General features: G+C 37.0%; 2 protein-coding genes across 3 annotated transcripts in view; both read right to left on the bottom strand.

The window, feature by feature from the left end:
- Positions 1 to 8,761, bottom strand: part of LOC130246496 (acyl-protein thioesterase 2-like) — a 14,477-nt gene extending 5,716 nt beyond the window's left edge. Inside the window, exons 1-8 of one of the 2 annotated variants that reach the window (XM_056479478.1) lie at positions 8,714 to 8,761; positions 6,107 to 6,200; positions 4,174 to 4,205; positions 4,019 to 4,084; positions 3,870 to 3,917; positions 2,506 to 2,576; positions 1,098 to 1,171; positions 910 to 1,011 (exon numbers count right to left, since the gene is read on the bottom strand). In XM_056479478.1, the coding sequence (XP_056335453.1) occupies positions 910 to 1,011; positions 1,098 to 1,171; positions 2,506 to 2,576; positions 3,870 to 3,917; positions 4,019 to 4,084; positions 4,174 to 4,205; positions 6,107 to 6,184 (471 nt within the window). In that variant the 5' untranslated portion in view covers positions 6,185 to 6,200; positions 8,714 to 8,761. Of the gene's footprint in view, positions 1 to 909; positions 1,012 to 1,097; positions 1,172 to 2,505; positions 2,577 to 3,869; positions 3,918 to 4,018; positions 4,085 to 4,173; positions 4,206 to 6,106; positions 6,201 to 6,313; positions 6,550 to 8,713 lie in introns of those variants that run through there. The other variant, XM_056479477.1, reaches the window with a different exon arrangement.
- A 2,831-nt stretch (positions 8,762 to 11,592) lies between these two features.
- On the bottom strand, positions 11,593 to 19,065 carry pithd1 (PITH (C-terminal proteasome-interacting domain of thioredoxin-like) domain containing 1). The gene is made up of 6 exons (XM_056479488.1): positions 18,716 to 19,065; positions 16,991 to 17,034; positions 16,751 to 16,828; positions 14,576 to 14,680; positions 14,383 to 14,491; positions 11,593 to 11,896 (listed from the first exon to the last, which is right to left on the bottom strand). Exons 1-6 carry the CDS (start codon positions 18,908 to 18,910, stop codon positions 11,795 to 11,797), a joined length of 633 nt encoding a protein of 210 aa, XP_056335463.1. The 5' UTR covers positions 18,911 to 19,065; the 3' UTR covers positions 11,593 to 11,794.
- Positions 19,066 to 19,875: the final 810 nt, after the last annotated feature.

The raw sequence follows: 19,875 nt of genomic DNA, 5'->3' as shown, positions 1-19,875 counted from the left end.
TTCAGGATACTAGTATTCAGCTTAAAGTGACATTTAAAGGTTTAACCAGGCAAGTTAGGTTAACCATCCACAAATGTGAATGAACTGAATGAGCAAAACTGGATTATCGCATTAAAGACGTGCGAAGAAAGCAGCGTTTCCATCCAACGAGTCAAAGCAAACAAAATAGTCACTTCCTGATTAACTGGCACCAAATATCAATAGTAAAAAGTGAATTTACTGCGGTAGGAGAAGCTGCGTTAATCTTTTCTTCATGTAATAAATGACTTGCGCCTCAGAAGGCAATCCTGACACGCAGTGAACCCGCGGTGGCGTTTGAAGGTGTCAGACGCGGAGCACAGACACTCTTGATTCTGGTGGTCATTAATATAATAACACTAATAATTAAACAGTAAGGCGTTTTAGAATGACCAAAACAACAGTTCAGATGTTTTACAGTGTGCTCAGCCTGCTGGTTTCTCCATTTACGTACATTTTCATCATCACATGATGTCTTATAATGAAATCACATGACCTTTTTTAATGCACATACTGAAATTTGTGCAGTAAAAGTGTTTCCGTGTAGTTTATGCGCATCTTTTCTTATGGAATAAAAAGTATCCATATCCAAAATGCGCATTAAAAAGGCGGATGGAAACACAGCTACTGTATAACGGTGGTTTGTTCTGTCGACAATCAAAAATGAATATTACTTGAGGGGGCTAATAATAACATTGATCAAAACTGCTTTTATTCTAGCCGAAATAAAACAAATCAGACTTTCTCCAGAAGAAAAAATATCAGAAATACTGTGAAAATTTCCTTGCTCTGTTAAACATCATTTGGGAAATATTTAAAGCAGAAACTAAAAATCCCAAGAGGTGAATAATTCTGACTTCAACTGTGTGTGTACCGCTGGCAGTCTTGTACCTGTGGGAAAGTCTTATGAAGTGGAAGCCAACAGCTGAGTCCGACGACGCCGGCAAGCTGCTGCTGGGAGGTCAGAGCGGTGTAGATAGACAGAGCTCCACCCTGAAGAGCACAGGACAACACAGCACATCTGTAGCATCAGCACTTTCACTAAAAATACAGGCAGGCGTTCAGGGTCCATCGCTCACCTGAGAGAAGCCACCGAGGACAATACGATTGGATGGTATACCGTTCTTTACCTCGTGATCGATGATGGCTTTTACTGTTGAAGAGAAGGAGAGTAGTGTAGATTTGGTCCCGCTTTATGTTAAGTGGCCTTAACTAACATATACTGACACAGATATGAATAATTTGTTACAGTGTACTTATGGTGTAAATGCATGTTTTTACATTGTACTTATGACTGATTAAATACATGCATGAAAATACATCTGTATGGAAATACATGCATGGAAATACACTGTTGACCATTCCTTACACCTTAACTCACCCTTAAACCTACCCATACCACCCAACCTGACCCTAACCCGACCCGTATCCCACTAAAGAGCACCACAAGTGTTCTTCAATACACTATGAACACATTAAATACATTGTATTTATATTTTGATGCAAGTACATAGTGGTTAAGGCCAGCTAATATAAAGTGGGACCCTATATTTAGTTGCACATAATCAGATTTGAGGATATGATAATATATTCTTGCATGAAGTGTGTGTGTGTGTGTGTGTGTGTGTGTGTACGTGTTTTTGTGGCATATCAGGATACGAATCTGTATAATGACATAGGTATGACACAGGTATTACAAAAAGGAGGTGAAATATGAGGACATTGGTGACGTCCCTATTTCTCAAAAGGCTTATAAATCCCACAGGATGAGTTTAATCAGAGAGTAAAGCTGCACACTGTCTCCTGTGATGGTTGGGTTTAGGGGTAGGGTGGGGTTAGGGCAATACAATATATGGTTTGGACAGTATAAAATGAATGGAAACCTATGTAATGTACCCACTTTTCACAAAAACAAACATGTGTGTGTGTGTGTGTGTGCGCGTGTGTGTGTGTGTGTTTGTGTGTGTGTGTAATTTAAATTATTTTAAAAATATTTCCCAAGTGTTGCTTAATGGACTAAAGATTTTTTCAAACACATTAATAAAGATAATAGTTAATAAATAGTTAATTTCTAACAACTAATTACTTTGTCTTTGCCATGATGACAGCACATATTATTTTACTACATATTTTTCAAGACTGTTTTATTCATCTTAGTGACATTTAAAGGCTTAACTAGGTTAATTAAGAAAGTTAGGGTAATTGGCCAGGTTAATGGACAACAGTGTTTTGTTCTGTGGACAATATTGATGTTAAAATGTTTTGTTTAACACTTTTATAGCTGCGTTTATTCCAGCCAAACTAAATTAATTAACACTTTCTCTGGCAGAAAAATGAGGAAATACTTTGAAAACGTCCCTGGTCAATTGAACTTGGGAAATATTTGAAAAACACTTCAATATTTGACTTCAACTGTATATTACAGTGTTCAGTTGTGGGTCAGTTCTTGTTGTTTGTTGTGCAAAAATCTTTTTTTTTTTTGCTCACTGTTCTCTGCTGCTCTCTTAATCCCTGCTTCATCCTCCGGTGATTCGGGGCTTAAGCCCATCAGATCAAACCTGAAGAGGAGAAAAAAATACATTAAACAATAATAAAAAGGGTAATCCAGGACCTCAAAATTCAACTAGTGAAATAATTTAATTTAAAAATAAAATATACATTATATCTTATAACATTATATTTTATTAACTTAACATTTTGAAAACATGTCGTCTAAGCAATTAACACATGACTACTATATTATTAGTTTTTGTTATATAATTATATTATAAGGTCAGAAGTTTGGTTTTGTAGTTTTTTTTTAAAGTTACAAAACACTAATATTATAAAAAATATTACAATTTCAAGAGTTCACACTTAGATATTGCTTGATATTAATAGCAGGTTTGTCTGGGGAGAGAATCCTGAGCTCAGAGATAATTGAGGCCGGGGCTCCTGCCAGGTCAATGAGTATGTAAGGAGGTACGAGATCAGGTAGTTCTCGGGAGCTACCCCTGGTAAAGGAGGAGGGGGGGGGGGTTCTTCAAAAACGAAGATAAGGGAGTAAGGAGCGATATGGGTTATTTATTATGAGTTTGGAATAATCAGATTGGTTTACTAAGGATTGTGGATGAGAGAACAGCCGCGATCAATCATATCACATGCTCCTCTCGAAATTAGTTTGTGAAACTTCACTTAAAATGGTTGTGTTGTGTTTGAAAACAATTTAAATATTTGTTAATTTCTTTGACGCAAAGCTGAATTAATGTCACATGATCCATCAGAAATCATTCTAATATCACGAGTCATTTTCATATCAATGATGAAAATCGTGCTGCTTCATTGTATTGTTGACATGCTTCTTCAAGATACTTTGATGAACAGAAAAAAGTCCCCCAACATTTTAAGATATATATTATATATATATATATATATATATATTTTTTTTTTTTTTACTTTTAATTAAAATGATGCTTCCATGCTGAGAAGCATAGTCATTTCTCAATTTTACTGCCTTGAATACAGTATCTTGAATACTGTAATATTAAATAACATTTTGAACGACATGACAAAATTTTCATTGCACTTTTTACATTTCTTTATTCTTTACTTAGTTTGCTGCTCTTTTGCTTCAATGAAAAGTAAAATATCTAAGCCACATGACCGATATCACATATGTAGATTAGCTGACCATTAAAAGAGTAAAACATGAATCATTTTACATGAGCCGACATTTTCTTTTTTAGTAAATTCCTCAACTTAAATTTCTTTTTTATTCAATTTCTTTTCTCAATTCCAGGTTTACATGACACATTCATAATCTCCATTGTATTTTTACAAATGCAATATTATCTGCAGCAAAATCTTCTTACCATGACGGCATGGTCATCTTCAAGTTGAGCGTTACAGGGATTCTGGGCCTAAAGTTAAAAATGGCATTAAATTGCAAACTAACAATATTTCTGCAGTGCTTAATAATCAACAATCTAAAATGTTGATGAGTTCACAGGCTGTCACTTACGCATGTGGGCAGATGTATTTGATGTACGGCAGTCGAATCGATGTCATGGCATCAGCCCAGCCGTGTCTATAATAAGCACCATGACAGAGTTATTTCCACAGCAGGTCGGGGGCATTAAAAGATCCCGCAACCTGCAGGTAATGAACAGAGCTTACCCTGTATCGCCCAAGCCATGAAGGAAGATAACCTGCAACAGAAACAAGAAACATGATGTGAAACCAATATCATCACAAAGCCTAAAAGAGGCCCAATTTCCTGTGTCTCATGCTGACTCTGGGTTATATTATATGAGGATAGCATCTCAATAGCGCACATGAGCTTTCGGTTCAGTCTGTACTATCAAAGTCTAAGTTTATATATAACCGCTCATGTCCTTAAAAAAAACCCTAAAATAATATTAATGAGAATCTAAATTATGCAACATAATTAGTGGTAAAAACAGGGAAAATTTTAGATATAAAAACAGAAGTTATAGCTACAGTAAATAAGAACAAATATTTGATATTTTATACACATACACACTTTTTATATATATATATATATATATATATATATATATATATATATATATATATATATATATATATATATATATATATATATATATATATATATAAATAAAACTGTTCTGCCTAGTTCTTGAATCTGAATGGCTGATGTTCAGCACATCATATCCAAACCCATACAGCCTCTTCATCACCCTTGTGTATTACTCCACCCACATGCAGCGACAAACAGAGGACACTACAGTTTGACAAATATTGCTGCTGTTGGACAACATAATGTATATATTAGGCTTTTTTAGTTGAGAATGTAGTTGTTTAGATTGCAACTATGCAGTTTATTTTCAAGGACAGTGCCTATTTTAAAATATTTGTAATTCCAGAGATTCAGTGCCAAAGAAAGTGATGGTTGACGATCCGCCACAAGATGGTGACAGAGACCGCATAATAAGTCATTAGAAGAAGAAAAACCTAGTGTTTTCTCAACGCTAGTTTCAAACTACAGCTGAATAAATCATTACAAATCAGGTAAGGGGCACTCCAAGTCGATCTCTCTCTTTTGTAGTGCTGTATGTATACAGCTGTTCTGACGTCAGCTGCAGATTTGAATGAATGGCGGAAGAAAGTAGTTCCTAATACAAAAGGAGTTTGAGACTCTCCGTGTTTGATTGTCTTTTTTTTTATACACGATTATGGCATCGAACTGTAGTGTAAGCGCAATATCCCACGAGTAGCAGTGAGATATGGCTGTATATCGTCACTGAAGGGGACACTAAGGCACTCGGCCTGCGGCCTTGAGCTAGCGCATGCCTCCAACCAGTGCCGATATACAGCCATATTGAACAGTTACGCGTGTGATATTGCTTACATATATATTATATATAATAATTATATTTTTATCTATTTTCTATAGATATATTCTCCATATTTAAAGTTTTTTATATTATAAAAATCCAAAATAAAAGTTTATTTTGACATAATATGCGTGTGTGTTATATATACTTATTATGTATATGTGATACATACAAATACATAGAAACAAAACAATTTTGTTCAATAGATATGTATATATACACATCAACATTTTCTCAAATATATGCATGCCAGTGTGTATTTATATATACATAAATAATATACACAGCACACACACTGTCAAAGCAAACTTTTATTTTGGATGCGATTCATTTTTCCCCAGCACTAATAAACAAACTAGGCAAACATACACACAGTGTGTGTTTAAAATAAATAAATACATTTTATTTATGCGTGTTTGGGTATAAGTGTTAAGCATCAAAACAATTACAGCGTCATTTTTCTCCCATTAAAATGTCAGTGTAACAATATATTGAACATTTATTTGATAGACTACTAAATAGTCAATTTCAAGAATGAACGAATGGCATGAAGTAAACGTTATGACCTTGGACCTTTCAATAGTGTAAACCTGGACTTTCAAAAAGGGTCCAGAAGTCTTATTGGTTTGAAATGACACAAATTGTGGGTGAACAAGTCCTGGCCTTGTGTAAAGCTAATGAATCACTTGGACGTCTTCGGATTTGAGTTAATGATTGGAAGGTTTTCTCACCACAGCCGTCTCCTTCTCCGTCCCAGGCACCGTCACGGCTTCAGCGAGCAGGGGTACAGACATGTTGTTGCCACACATACAATGTGAGGAGATGCTTTTAGGAAAATACACACACAAAAGAAGAAGCAACTACTTTCAATTATTACAACACGTTTTAACAAATTACAAAGGCCCAGGCAAGAAGAATTGGATGTTAAAGATACGAACCAGCGATTTTAGAAAGAAACTGTCAGCAGGCTGCAGAATGATTAACAAAAGTTGGTTTAATTTCCACTCATTTCAACTAAGCAATCCATGCCCAACTAAACCTAAAAGTGCACCGGCAGAGCATCTAGATGTGGAAAAGCAATGTAGAAAGGTACAATTAAAGGGATAGTTCACTTAAAAATGAAAAATTCTGTCATTGTTTACTCCCGCTTCACTTGTGTCCAACCATTATGAGTTCTTTCTTCTATTAAACACAAAAGTAGATATTTTGAAGAATGTTGAAACCTGTAACCATCGACTTTCATACTATATCTTATTTTGTGTTGACAAGAATAAAGAAACTCAGAAACTACTTGAGGGAGAGTAAACAGTGAGTAAATTTGTATTTTTGTGTGAACTAACCCTTTAATGACAGGCTGGTTTAGCCTACTGGATAAGCGCTGATGCTTATGGTAATCATACGGTGCGAGCTTCATTTTCCTCTCATGGCTTTGGGGATCACAAGTTTGTACTCGCAGACGTCTGCTTGAGACCAATTCCCAGAAAACCGTTTCTAATGAAGCCTAAATGAAAACCACGGGTCCCTGTTTTCCAGGAACCACATGACAGCACTGAGAAATCAAATCTTGACAGCTGTGGGAGGCAAAACACTCCACTTTAATGGCTTCATCCGTGCCTGAGTGGCCTGAGCGACCATGTCACAAGGGGTAGTTCACTCAAAAATGAAATTTTACACTATATTTATTCACCCTAGTAGAGTAGCCGAGTAGACATAAACCTTTATGAGATATGAGACACAAGAAAGTATTCTGAAAAAACTGAAAGCCTCTAACCATTGACTTCTATAGTAGGAAAAACAAATACAATGGAAGTCAATGGTTACAGATTTCCAGCGCTCATCAAAATATCTACGTTTGCGTTTAGCAGAAGAAAGAAACTCAAACAGTTTTGAAATAAGTCATAACTTAAAAATTATTAGTGAAAAATTCATTCATTTTCTTTTCGACTTAGTCCCTTTATTAATTGCCACAGCGGAGTGAACCGCCAACTATTCCAGCATATGTTTTATGCAGCGGATGTCCTTCGAGCCACAACTCAACACCGGGAAACATTAGTAAAATAATTAAAATAAAACTTTAAATGATTACTGAAAAAAGCTGAAAACCTGTAACCATTGACTTCTATAGAAGTCAAATACAATGACAAATACAATGAAAGTCAATGGTTACAGATTTCCAGCGTTCATCAACATATCTACTTTTGTGTTTAGCAGAGGAAAGAAACTCAAACATATCTAGAATAATTAAATTATTACTAAAATTATTAAATTAAAACTTTAAATTATTACTGAAGAAAAAAAGCTGAAAACCTGTAACCATTGACTTCTATAGTAGGAAAAACAAATACAATGGAAGTCAATGGTTACAGATTTCCAGCGTTCATCAACATATATACGTTTGTGTTTAGCAGAGGAAAGAAACTCAAACAGATTTAGAATAATTAAATTATTACTGAAATTATTAAATTAAAACTAAATTATTACTGAAAAAAACAGAAAACCTGTAACCATTGACTTCTAATGTAGCGAACACAAATACTATGGAAATCAATGGTTACAGGTTTCTATCATTCGTCAAAACATCTACATTTGTGTTCAGCAGAAGAAACTCAAATAAAGGTTTGGAATAAGTAAAGGGAGAATAAATGATGCGAGAATTTTCATATTTGAGTGAACTAACCCTTTAAACAAAACTTCAATACACTCCATCTCTCATGTCTATGAATTGTGTTAGTTTACCTGCTATAACATTATTAAACATCACCAAATGCTACTGACATCTACACGAAATAACAGAAAAATCACCTTTTTTTCTCCATTTAATGCACCATTAGGAGTAGTTTTGATGAAACAGTGAATTACTGATGCATGCTAACAAGTGACTACTAATAATCTCTAATGCGTCAGTAAAATAATCCTTCACATGAGCCCTCGATCATACATTCATACAGAAAAGGAAGGAAGGGACAGGCTGAGAAAACAATAGATTAACGGCCGAAGCTTTGCTCAATATTTCCCCTCATTCAGTCATAATCAAGGACAGAATAGGTGTATAATAAATCCTCTAGGTCGTTTCATTAATACTCGAGCGACATGTTAGGCAGCTTAATCCCGTTTCGCCTGTATTATTGTCACAATGAATACACAGCCTCATAGATGGAGCCATCAGAATCTCTCTACCCCCGCGTTTAATCCCACTACTGCGCTGCTCGAAGACAAGCTTTCGCCTGTAGAGGCATCGATATAGCCATGGTCAGGGGGTAAACTAAAAATTTAGGGTTCAAGCATTTACAATAAGCAGAATTAAACAGCGGCCCACTGCTGCAAATTTATCGACTCACCGCTTGCTATCCCAGGTCACAACGGAACTTCCGCTCCTTCAGCAGGAGGCGGAGACTTGCGTCGTGAGGTCATCGCGATCGTTCAACCGCGTGAGCTTGAATGTTGAAAACGCATTGAAAGTAACTGCTTTAGATGTTTTAGGTAGAAATGTGTACTTGTTTTTAAAGAGCAAGGCTTTAAATGCTGTAAATGCTAAATAAATGCTTTCTGAATGGCAAGCGGAAGTAACACGATATATTCCTGTAAACGGTAAGCTCAGTTATTTTTAGTAATAATTCTTCATATGTTCAATACTGAAATATTTTGGACACCGTGATACATTTCACTTCCCATGACTGATGGATAGAATGTTTAAAATAACAACAAATACAAAACACTGAAGAAAGTTAGTATTATTTAAGGTTTATTTATGGTATTATTATTATTTTGTACTGTTTTGTTTATGATATGCTGCTTGAATATAATGTTCTACATGTTGAACAACAGAAGATGAAAATGCTTGTTTGTTATTTGAAGGTTAAATATAAATCTGCTTCCGTAATGAATTAAAAATGTATATGTTCAAATTAAAAGCATTAATTTCAAATTAAAATTATTAGTTATAATTATATTACATAATTGCTGTTTTTCAATGTGTGATCAAAAAAGAAAAAAGAAATTTCTGCTTTTTTTAAATAGTTGTAATAAAGACATTAACTGATACTGTAGCTTTAAATGTGTACCATATTCTTCCAAACATCAGAACAGATAGTTATTATAAAGTAAGTTATTATAAGGATTTGTGAGATTGAGAACATTTTTTGGGTTGTTTTTGTACAAACTGTGTAAATCCATCAATATTATACTCATTAAAATGAATAGTTCACCCAGAACAGGACATTCTGTCTTCATTTATCACCCTTCACTCATCACAAACCTGTAGAAGTTTATTTTTCTGTTGAAAACAAATTAAGTTATTTAGAAAATTCGAAAACCTGTAACCATTGACTTCCACAGGATTTGTTTTTTTCCAGTTTTATTATTACTTTAATAATAAAAACAAAATACTATGGAAGTCAAATTGTTACTGATTTCTAACATTCTTCAAAAAATGTTTGTGTTCATTTATTTTCCTTCAGCTTAGTCCCTTTATTCATCAGGGGTCACCACAGCGGAATGAACCACCAACTTATCCAGCATATGTTTTACACAGTGGATGCCCTTCCAGCTGCGACCTAGTACTGGGAAACACCCATACACACTCATACACTACGGCAAATTTAGTTTATTCAATTCCCCTACAGCGCATGTGATTGGACTGTGGGGGAAACGGGAGCACCCGGAGGAAACCCACGCCAACACGGGGAGAACATGCAAACTCCACACAGAAATGCCAAATGACCCAGCCGGAACTCAAACTAGTGACCTTCTTGCTGTGAGGCGACAGTGCTAACCACTGAGCCACCGTGTCACCCTGTCTGTGTTCAACTGAAAATAAAAGGACACACTAGTGGATGAGTAAATTAGGAGTAAATTCGCAATGACTCAAAGCAGTGCCGTAAGAATTTAAATTGATGGCTACGATTCATTTATATGACAGATATAATAAAAATCGAAACTTTTCGTTTGCATTTTTTTTACGTTTTGCATTCATATGCTGCGTCCCAAATCGCATATTCATTCAGTTTGTTTTCAGCCTAGTCCCTTTATTAATCTGGGGTCGCCACAGCGGAATGAACCGCCAACTTATCCGACATATGCTTTACGCAGCGGATGCCCTTCCAGCTGCAACCCATCACTGGGAAACCTCCATACACACTCATTCACACTCATACACTACGGACAATTTTAGCTTACCCAATTCACCTGTACCACATATCTTTGGACTTGTGGGGGAAACCGGAGCACCCGGAGGAACCCACACGAACACGGGGAGAACACAATTCGCGTACTATCCATCCTAAATAGTGTTCGAAAAAAGAATTAGTATGTCCCAAACCATAGTATGCTGAAGAGTATGCCAAAGGTTCACGGATGGTTTACTAGTTCCGGTAAAAACTCCAAGTGTAGAAGCATCCATACTCCAACCGCTAATATTGTCTACAATGCATTGCCCATTGGACGTAAATGTGATTAAAACTACAAACTCAGGTAAAAAAAAAAAAAAGTGTAAACAAACTACAAACATGCTGGACAAACAAGACCAACCGTCAAGTAGAGAGGCTTAGATTTCATCTGCATCAAAAATGTGAACTTATATCAAGATATGTTTGGGCATTAAATTCTGAACGCATGATTATCCGAAGTCCTTAGGAGATTTCTCTGCATGAAAAAAAAAACCTCACAAATTATGAGAAAAACTTCGCAGATTATCCTGCTGCTGCTTCTCTAATAAGGTAGTAGGGAAATAAATATGAAAGAAATGTGGATGATGTGTCGAGATGATTGACAGGGGACGCAACTAAGCAACATAACGATCTGTTAAAGAGGAAGTAGTAGGTCCCAAAGAGTGCATACTCTTCTGTTACACACTCAAATGTATACTTTTCCTTTACAAAAAAGTACATACTTTTAGGGCTTAGCATAGGTATGTGAATTGGGACGCAGCAATAGGCTCCTGCATTCGGCCATTGTTGTTTTGTCACGTCTACAGCCTGAACACATAATATGTATGAACATCACCTTTAAAAAAAATCATGCTTTTGTAGTGCATCTTTTTGACAATAAATATTGTTCTAAACCTGCATTTTGAATCCTGTTTTCAAGTTTTCAAGCCCCAAATTGCATTGCTATGTCATCAAATGTCATTTAAACACTCCCGAAGACGAAACTTTTCAGAAGAATAACAATATTTCCATCAGATTTAGAGATATTCATATACAGACTTCTTGCACATCTATTATTAGCTGAAGAATAGTTTATTTGATGAGAAGCATACATGAAGTAACGATGCTTCATGTTAATTGGCACTTTAGCAGGATTGCAGATAAACAAACCCTCGTAATTCAATCCACATCAGTCCATCATCTCACTGTTATCAAAACCCAAGCACACCTTTACAGCTTCACACAGCACGCACGGGCCTCTGCCTCCTCCTTCTGTCATGATATAAATTGTGTCTGAGGTGTAATGCTCTCCACTTTGTGATCTGCTGGGTTTGCTGCTGCTTCATAGTTGCAGATTGTCACCTCGTGCCTGTGAGCCTGAAGAAGAGATGAAGAGTGAATGATTATTTGATCCTACTTTCCTTTCAAAGTTTAAATCTTTCTAGAAACAGGAACGTGAGTATTAGAGCTGTGGTAACAAGACATTCTGGAAATCGATTTAAGATCTCTTTGCTCTCTTAAACGGATTCTGAGCTTGGTTTTAAACAACAGACAGCGCTCTAGGCTAGTTTTTAATCAGCAGATGGCGCTCTAGGCTACTTTTTACCAGCAGATGGTGCTCTAGGCTAGTTTTTAATCAGCAGATGGCGCTCTAGGCTACTTTTTACCAGCAGATGGTGCTCTAGGCTAGTGTTTATCAGCAGACGGTGCTCTAGACTAGTTTTGGCCAGCAGATGGTGCTCTAGACTAGTTTTTACCAGCAGATGGCGCTCTAGGCTAGTTTTGAACAGCAGAAGCCTCTCTAGGCTAGTTTTTACCAGCAGATGTGCGCTCTAGGCTAGTGTTTATCAGCAGACGGTGCTCTAGACTAGTTTTGGCCAGCAGATGGTGCTCTAGACTAGTTTTTACCAGCAGATGGCGCTCTAGGCTAGTTTTGAACAGCAGATGGCGCTCTAGGCTAGTTTTGAACTGCAGAAGCCTCTCTAGGCTAGTTTTGAAGAGCAGACGGCGCTCTAGGCTAGTTTTGAACAGCAGAAGCCTCTCTAGGCTAGTTTTGAAGAGCAGACGGCGCTCTAGGCTAGTTTTGAACAGCAGAAGCCTCTCTAGGCTAGTTTTGAAGAGCAGACGGTGCTCTAGGCTAGTTTTGAACAGCAGAAGCCTCTCTAGGCTAGTTTTGAACAGCAGATGTATCTAGGCTAGTTTTGAACAGCAGATGTATCTAGGCTAGTTTTGAACAGCAGATGCCAATCTAGGCTAGTTTTGAACAGCAGACGGCGCTCTAGGCTAGTTTTGAACAGCAGAAGCCTCTCTAGGCTAGTTTTGAACAGCAGATGCCTCTAGGCTAGTTTTGAACAGCAGACGCCTCTCTAGGCTAGTTTTGAACAGCAGATGCATCTAGGCTAGTTTTGAACAGCAGATGCATCTAGGCTAGTTTTGAACAGCAGAAGCCCCTCTAGGCTAGTTTTGACCAGCAGACGCCAATCTAGGCTAGTTTTGAACAGCAGACGGCGCTCTAGGCTAGTTTTGAACAGCAGAAGCCTCTCTAGGCTAGTTTTGAACAGCAGAAGCCTCTCTAGGCTAGTTTTGAACAGCAGAAGCCTCTCTAGGCTAGTTTTGAACAGCAGACGCCTCTCTAGGCTAGTTTTGAACAGCAGACGCCTCTCTAGGCTAGTTTTGAACAGCAGACGCCTCTAGGCTAGTTTTGACCAGCAGATGGTGCTCTAGGCTAGTTTTGACCAGCAGATGGTGCTCTAGGCTATTTTTGACCAGCAGATGGTGCTCTAGGCTAGTTTTGACCAGCAGATGGTGCTCTAGGCTAGTTTTGACCAGCAGATGGTGATCTAGGCTAGTTTTGAACAGCAGACGGCGCTCTAGGCTAGTTTTGAACAGCAGACGGCGCTCTAGGCTAGTTTTGAACAGCAGACGGCGCTCTAGGCTAGTTTTGAACAGCAGACGGCGCTCTAGGCTAGTTTTGAACAGCAGACGGCGCTCTAGGCTAGTTTTGAACAGCAGACGGCGCTCTAGGCTAGTTTTGAACAGCAGACGGCGCTCTAGGCTAGTTTTGAACAGCAGACGGCGCTCTAGGCTAGTTTTGAACAGCAGACGGCGCTCTAGGCTAGTTTTGAACAGCAGATGCATCTAGGCTAGTTTTGAACAGCAGACGCCTCACTAGGCTAGTTTTGAACAGCAGATGCATCTAGGCTAGTTTTGAACAGCAGATGCCTCTCTAGGCTAGTTTTGAACAGCAGATGCCTCTCTAGCCTAGTTTTGAACAGCAGATGCCTCTCTAGGCTAGTTTTGAACAGCAGATGCCTCTCTAGGCTAGTTTTGAACAGCAGATGCCTCTCTGGGCTAGTTTTGAACAGCAGATGCCTCTTTGGGCTAGTTTTGAACAGCAGATGCCTCTCTAGGCTAGTTTTGAACAGCAGATGCCTCTCTAGGCTAGTTTTGAACAGCAGATGCCTCTCTCGGCTAGTTTTGAACAGCAGATGCCTCTCTAGGCTAGTTTTGAACAGCAGATGCCTCTCTAGGCTAGTTTTGAACAGCAGATGCCTCTCTAGGCTAGTTTTGAACAGCAGATGGTGCTCTAGGCTAGTTTTGAACAGCAGATGGCACTCTAGGCTAGTTTTGAACAGCAGATGGCACTCTAGGCTACTGTTTAACTGTACACAAATACACAAGGCAGAGCACTTGGGATTATTTTTGTTATAAAATAAATGTGAACACAGCTCACTAGGAATCAATTTCTCAAACAATTTTTAACTACAGCTCTATTGAGCATAATCTTGTCAATATATGGTTCATTTCTATCAGTTAAGGAATAATGATTATAGAAGTGTTGCATTTTTAAATCCGGCACTGACCTGCGTGTACTCTCCTCGCAGGCCAATGTAATACACACGAGTAGATTCTGCTCCAAAATTTCGAGATATGTGAATCGATAAGTGCTCCACATTGGAGAATCTCGCAATCCTGTGCAAAATGTTAGAGGTGGTCAACACAGTGTGCAACAAATAGGATGTACATCCAGCACATCTTAATATTAAAACTGCTTACTTGGTCGGATACTCAAGCTCAGCCCGCGGATCCCTGTTTAGACGAAATGCTTGTTCTGGCTCTCTGCTTGTATCGTCAAACGACATTTGGGGTATGTTCTTAAACCTGCTCAAAAAGCACTCAGTACCAACAACCATTCGTGTAAACTGTAATCGCATATTTAAATGCATTTTTAAATTGTATATTAAATAATTAATTTTTTTTTTTTTTTTCAGTGAAAGCAAACTGGAGTCTTCCAAATAATAATTAAATACATCAAAGTATGTATTTTATATGCTTTTTACATTTTACCTTAATAATAAAAATTGTCCTTCTATTATCGATAAATGTCTATGAAAATAAAAGTCAGAATCCTGAGTTTATATCTTGCATATTTCCAATGCATTTAACATATCAGTTCATATACAGTGGTCGAGAGAGCTTAACGGTCCACATAACACAACGGAAATGTTTCAAGGGGACCCAAAACTATGACGGACCCTGCTGAGATATGGATGTGTTGTTATGTCGTGTAATCAGGATATTAAAGTAAACGAAAAACAACTCACCTTTCAAAGACCACCAATCACTTCACTGAGCATAAGAACACATCCATATCTCAGCATGGTTCGTCATGTTTTTGAGTCTCCTTGAAACATTTCCGTTGTGTTACGTGGATATTTGCAAGTGTTGTGACCAATTCTCAGCACGTTTCTTCAGTTGTTTGTTAGTTGTGGGCAAAGCGAGGCTTCATGAAACACTGAAACAGTCGAAGCAAATGTGTCGAAGCTTCGAAATGTTCCGAAACCTCACTCTACAGTGACACCTAGTGGTCATTTTTTATGTATTGCACTGGAACAGCTTCAGCAAAGAACAATTGAGCAAATTGAGGTATTAAACTCCACTTTGTAGAATGGAACCTTGAAATGATTTAGTGGAGCGGTGAGGGTTCCTGACTACCATGCAGGCATAATGGGTTCGAATCCAGGCTGATACAGCTATTTTGAAATGCTTAATATCAGTTTGAAATGCTCTGCTCTTGTATCGTTTTGTTGGTCATTGGTCTGACATCCGAATAAACACTTTGTGAATAAATATGTCTTGTTTTGGTCATAAAACAGGGCTGTTGATAGATCATATACAGTTGTGGCCAGAAGCTAACAAGAATTATTTATATTATTTATTAAATTTGCCATTGTATTTTATTAACGTCTACCCAAAACCTAAACCTAACCATCACAGTACTGTAAAAATATTAATTATTGTTTTACAATGTTACAAAAATGATGCTAAATTGATGGCGTATCCGGAACTGTATCCTATCTAGAGTACACCATAATACAGTAACATGATTAAAATACATAAAATCATGATTTCGGAGTATTTGTATTCGAACCCAAAATCCATTTGGAGTACAGTAACAACGTGTACACACACGGTCCACAAGGCAATATGAAACGCAAGTTTCTTTTGACCCTGTCAGTGAAATGCAGATTCGCCAGATCTCGAAACGCTTCTGAGCTGACCGATGCTTTGAATCGCTTTAGTCACGTGACCAGGTGTTTCGAAACACTTTAGTCATGTGACCTGGGTGTTTCGGCTGATACTTTGGTGCAGTATTTCGAAACACTTGCGCTTCGGGATCTCGACACAGTGTCGAAACATCAGTTTCACGTTAGCCATCCCTACTGTTTGTTTTGTGACCAATTTACAGCGCGTTTCTTCAGTTGTTTGTGTTGTGTTGTGAGAATTTGCAACACGTGTGCTGTCAAATTGATGAAGATTGTTTCTTTATTTGCTGGTGTTTTTTGTAATTGCATGTGCTTTCTTAATTTTCAGCGCGTTAAGCTCTCTCGGCCACCGTATTTATAGGAATTTTTACATTTTTATGCGCTTGTAACAATTACTAGCTTAACATTTTTAAATTCTTACTTTTTTTTGGGAGTATAAATATTTTTCTATTTTATTTTATTATTCATATAAATATTATCATTATTTTTGGTTATATAAATAAGTTTATAGGCAATAACAAATAACTCTAACATGTGAAAGTAAGACAAACTGCTTCAGTTGAATACTCAAGTCTCTGCAAACACAACACGTATCCACTTGCAGCACTCATTCATGTAAACTGTACTTGCATTATCCAAACGAGAGTCTGCAAAAGGTCTCATTTTACAGTGCGAGCAAACTCACAGTCTGATTTCAGCTGGATGAGACTCATCATCTTCCCCAGAAATGATGATCCCTTTCAGCTTCACGCTACCTGTAAACCTGCAGATACAAGCAGACGCATCTATCAAACATCTAATTCTGTTAGCGAAGCATTTTATATTTGATTTATTATTAACTTACATCGAATATAATTAAAAAACCAACAGCAGTAAAAACATTTCCAACAGAATGAATGAATGCTATTCGATACATAAATCTTACGGTATATTGAACAGAAGCTCCTCGTCAGCATCGCTTTCAACAAACTGAAAATAAAACCGGAGACATGAGTTGGAACAAATCAATCATTGCATGTAATTAAGGGTCTCTGATAGTCTTTTTAAAGACCCTTTGAGGATCTAGTAAAGAAAATATTTATTATTATTTGAAGGGAACAACTCTTAAAATCAAGAAGCATTTCTTAGACAAGCAAAAAATTTTGTGCAATGCTAATAATCTTCTGATGTAGATTAGGTAGTCTTGCCTTAAAATGAGCTAAATAATCTTATGCCAAAATGAACGATTATATTGCTTATCCCAAGCAATATAATCTTGATTTTCATTTTGGCATAAGATTATTTTGCTTATTTTAAGGAAAAACTACCTACTTTTGGCATATTATTTCTTAAAACACGAAAACATCTTTTGCTTGTCTAGAAAATGCTTCTTGTATTAAGATTTTTTATTTATATTTGGACTAAAAACAAGACAAAAAAGGTAAGTAAGAAAAGCATTTTTGCAGTGTACATTGGTAGTGGCTAATGGGGATCTAAGTTAATTGGGCGTTAATGTAAATTGTCTTTATTTGGTTTTGGTATAATTTCTATTTGAGTTTACTGTAAATTGGTTTTCTTATTGATGATTTATTGTAAATTTGTCGTTTTATTAGTTGGACCCCAGGAAGAATAGCCATCGGTAGTGCCTAATGGGGTCTATGGATTAGAGTAAATTGTTATTTTATTTGATTTCGCTATCGTTTCTATTGGTTTAATTTATTTTGTTTGCTTGTTTGTTTAAGGATGATGATTTAATGTAAATGTGTCTCTTTTTTTTGGTGGACCCCAGAAAGCATAATGTTACGTTGGTAGTGGCTAATACTCTTATGTCTTGTTTCTCGTCCAAATATCCAACAATTATTATATCAAGAAGCATTTTCCAGACAACCAATTGTTTTGGTATTGTTTAAGCTTAATGTATTCATTTTGATTATGATTTATTGTAAATTTGTCATTTTATTTGTTGGACCCCAGGAAGAATGGCCACTACTACATTGGTAGCAGCTAATGGGGATCTATGGTTAAGTGTAAATAGCTTTTTTCTTGTTGTTTTTTGGTATAGTTTCAGTTTAATGTAATTGTGTTGGTATTTGTTTTGATGATGCTTTTATGTAAATCTGTCATTTTATTAGTTGGACCCCAGGAAGAATAGCCACTACTACATTGGTAGTGCCTAATGGGGATCTATGGATTATAGTAAATTGTCCTTTTATTTGGTTTTTTTACGGTTTCTATTGTTTTAATGTAATTTTTTTTGGTATTGGTTTTGATAAAGATGATGATTTAATGCAAACTTGTCATTTTATTTGTTGGATCCCAGAAAGAGTAGCCTATACGTTGGTAGTGGGTAAGTTAATACCATTTGTCGTGTTTCTAGTCCAAATATCTAAAAAAATTAATTAATTAAAAAAATAATAATAAATATACATACATACACACACACACACACACACACACACACACACACACACATTATATATATATAAGCATTTTCTATACAAGTAATTGGCTTTGATATTGTTTTAGTTTAATGTCAGTTGTTTTAGTATCGATGATTTAGTGTAAATGTGTCATTTCATTTGTTGGACCCCATAAAGAATAGCTACTACGTTGGTAGTGGCTAATGGGGATCTAAATAAACAATATCTAAGCCAGGTTAGTTAACTAGTACCTTATTCCTGTCGGTGCGTTGATCCCAGGGCTTGAACACCAGTTTACCGTCTCCATCTCTGCTCTCGTTCAGACACTGAAGCTTCTCGATGTCAATGCGTCTGTAAAGCTCATATTCCACTCCTCGCTCCGCGGGCTCGTGCTCGCACTCGCAGCAGCCCTGCCCGTGACCATGCCCGTGACCATGTCCAGACATAGCGTGAACTAGCACTTTCAAAACCGACAAAAAAGTCAGTACACTCGCAACTTTCCTCAACAGAGATTTGTGTTGAACAGCTCCTGCTGCCTCTGCGACATATGCTAAAATCGTACAGGTGCTGGAAGAAGTACACAACACGCGAATACGAAACGTGAAATGTGATTGGACTATAAAGAATCAACGGAACCAATGAGAAGACGTGCTCGGAGTCGCGTTCTTGTGACGCATTCACGCTTCATTGGTAGCTCCCCTAGATATTTAACGTTATTGTTTACTTTATTGTATACATCTATGGGTAGCTCCGTGTTCATGACATTGTTCGGAAAAAATTGGCTCTCCCTAAATAACTCCTTAATTACAAATAAGATAAAATAATTTTCATTTATAATTATTCATCGTACATAACCAGTGAATAGTCTCTTAGTAAACTGTTCTTATTAACTCTTCTATATATAAGCAACACCCAGAGTCTCTAGTTCACTTATTTTGGCGATGCGGTTACTCTGCTTTGCTTTGGAAAGTTTTTTTCCCTCTTTGTTATTGAGAATGTTGATAAAGACTTTTCCTTACTATGGGAAAATGTTTTGATTAGCCTGTTTATTAATCAGGGGTCGCCACAGCGGAATGAACCGCCAACTTATCCAGCATATGTTGCCGCAACCCAACACTGGAACACCCGTACACTCTTGCATTCACACACATACACTACAGCCAATTTAGTTAAATTCACCTATAGCGCATGTGTTTGGACTGTGGGGGAACTCCACACAGAAATGCCAACTGACCCAGATGGGACTCGAACCAGCGACCTTCTTGCTGTGAGGCGACCGTGCTACCCACTGCGCCATGCATAAAATAAAATATATTTCCTAAATCGTCTTATCTTATTAACAAAATTTTATATAAGCCTACATAAATTTACAAACCAAAAACCTTTTTTATATTTTGCTTACTGAAATGCA

This window comes from Danio aesculapii, chromosome 19, assembly GCF_903798145.1.
Source record: "Danio aesculapii chromosome 19, fDanAes4.1, whole genome shotgun sequence".
NCBI lineage: Eukaryota > Metazoa > Chordata > Actinopteri > Cypriniformes > Danionidae > Danio > Danio aesculapii.
Note: the sequence above shows the minus strand (reverse complement) of the source record. Positions and strands in the feature narration are given on the sequence as shown.

What these genes read in the sequence shown, in the direction of transcription:
- pithd1 (XM_056479488.1), bottom strand. Translation starts at nt 18,910, where the DNA reads ATGTCTGGACATGGTCACGGGCATGGTCACGGGCAGGGCTGCTGCGAG. An exon ending in AACGCACCGACAGGAATAAG is followed by an intron (nt 17,035 to 18,715) that starts GTACTAGTTAAC and finishes TTTTATTTTCAG; the next exon opens with TTTGTTGAAAGCGATGCTGA. An exon ending in GAGCTTCTGTTCAATATACC is followed by an intron (nt 16,829 to 16,990) that starts GTAAGATTTATG and finishes TTGTATCTGCAG; the next exon opens with GTTTACAGGTAGCGTGAAGC.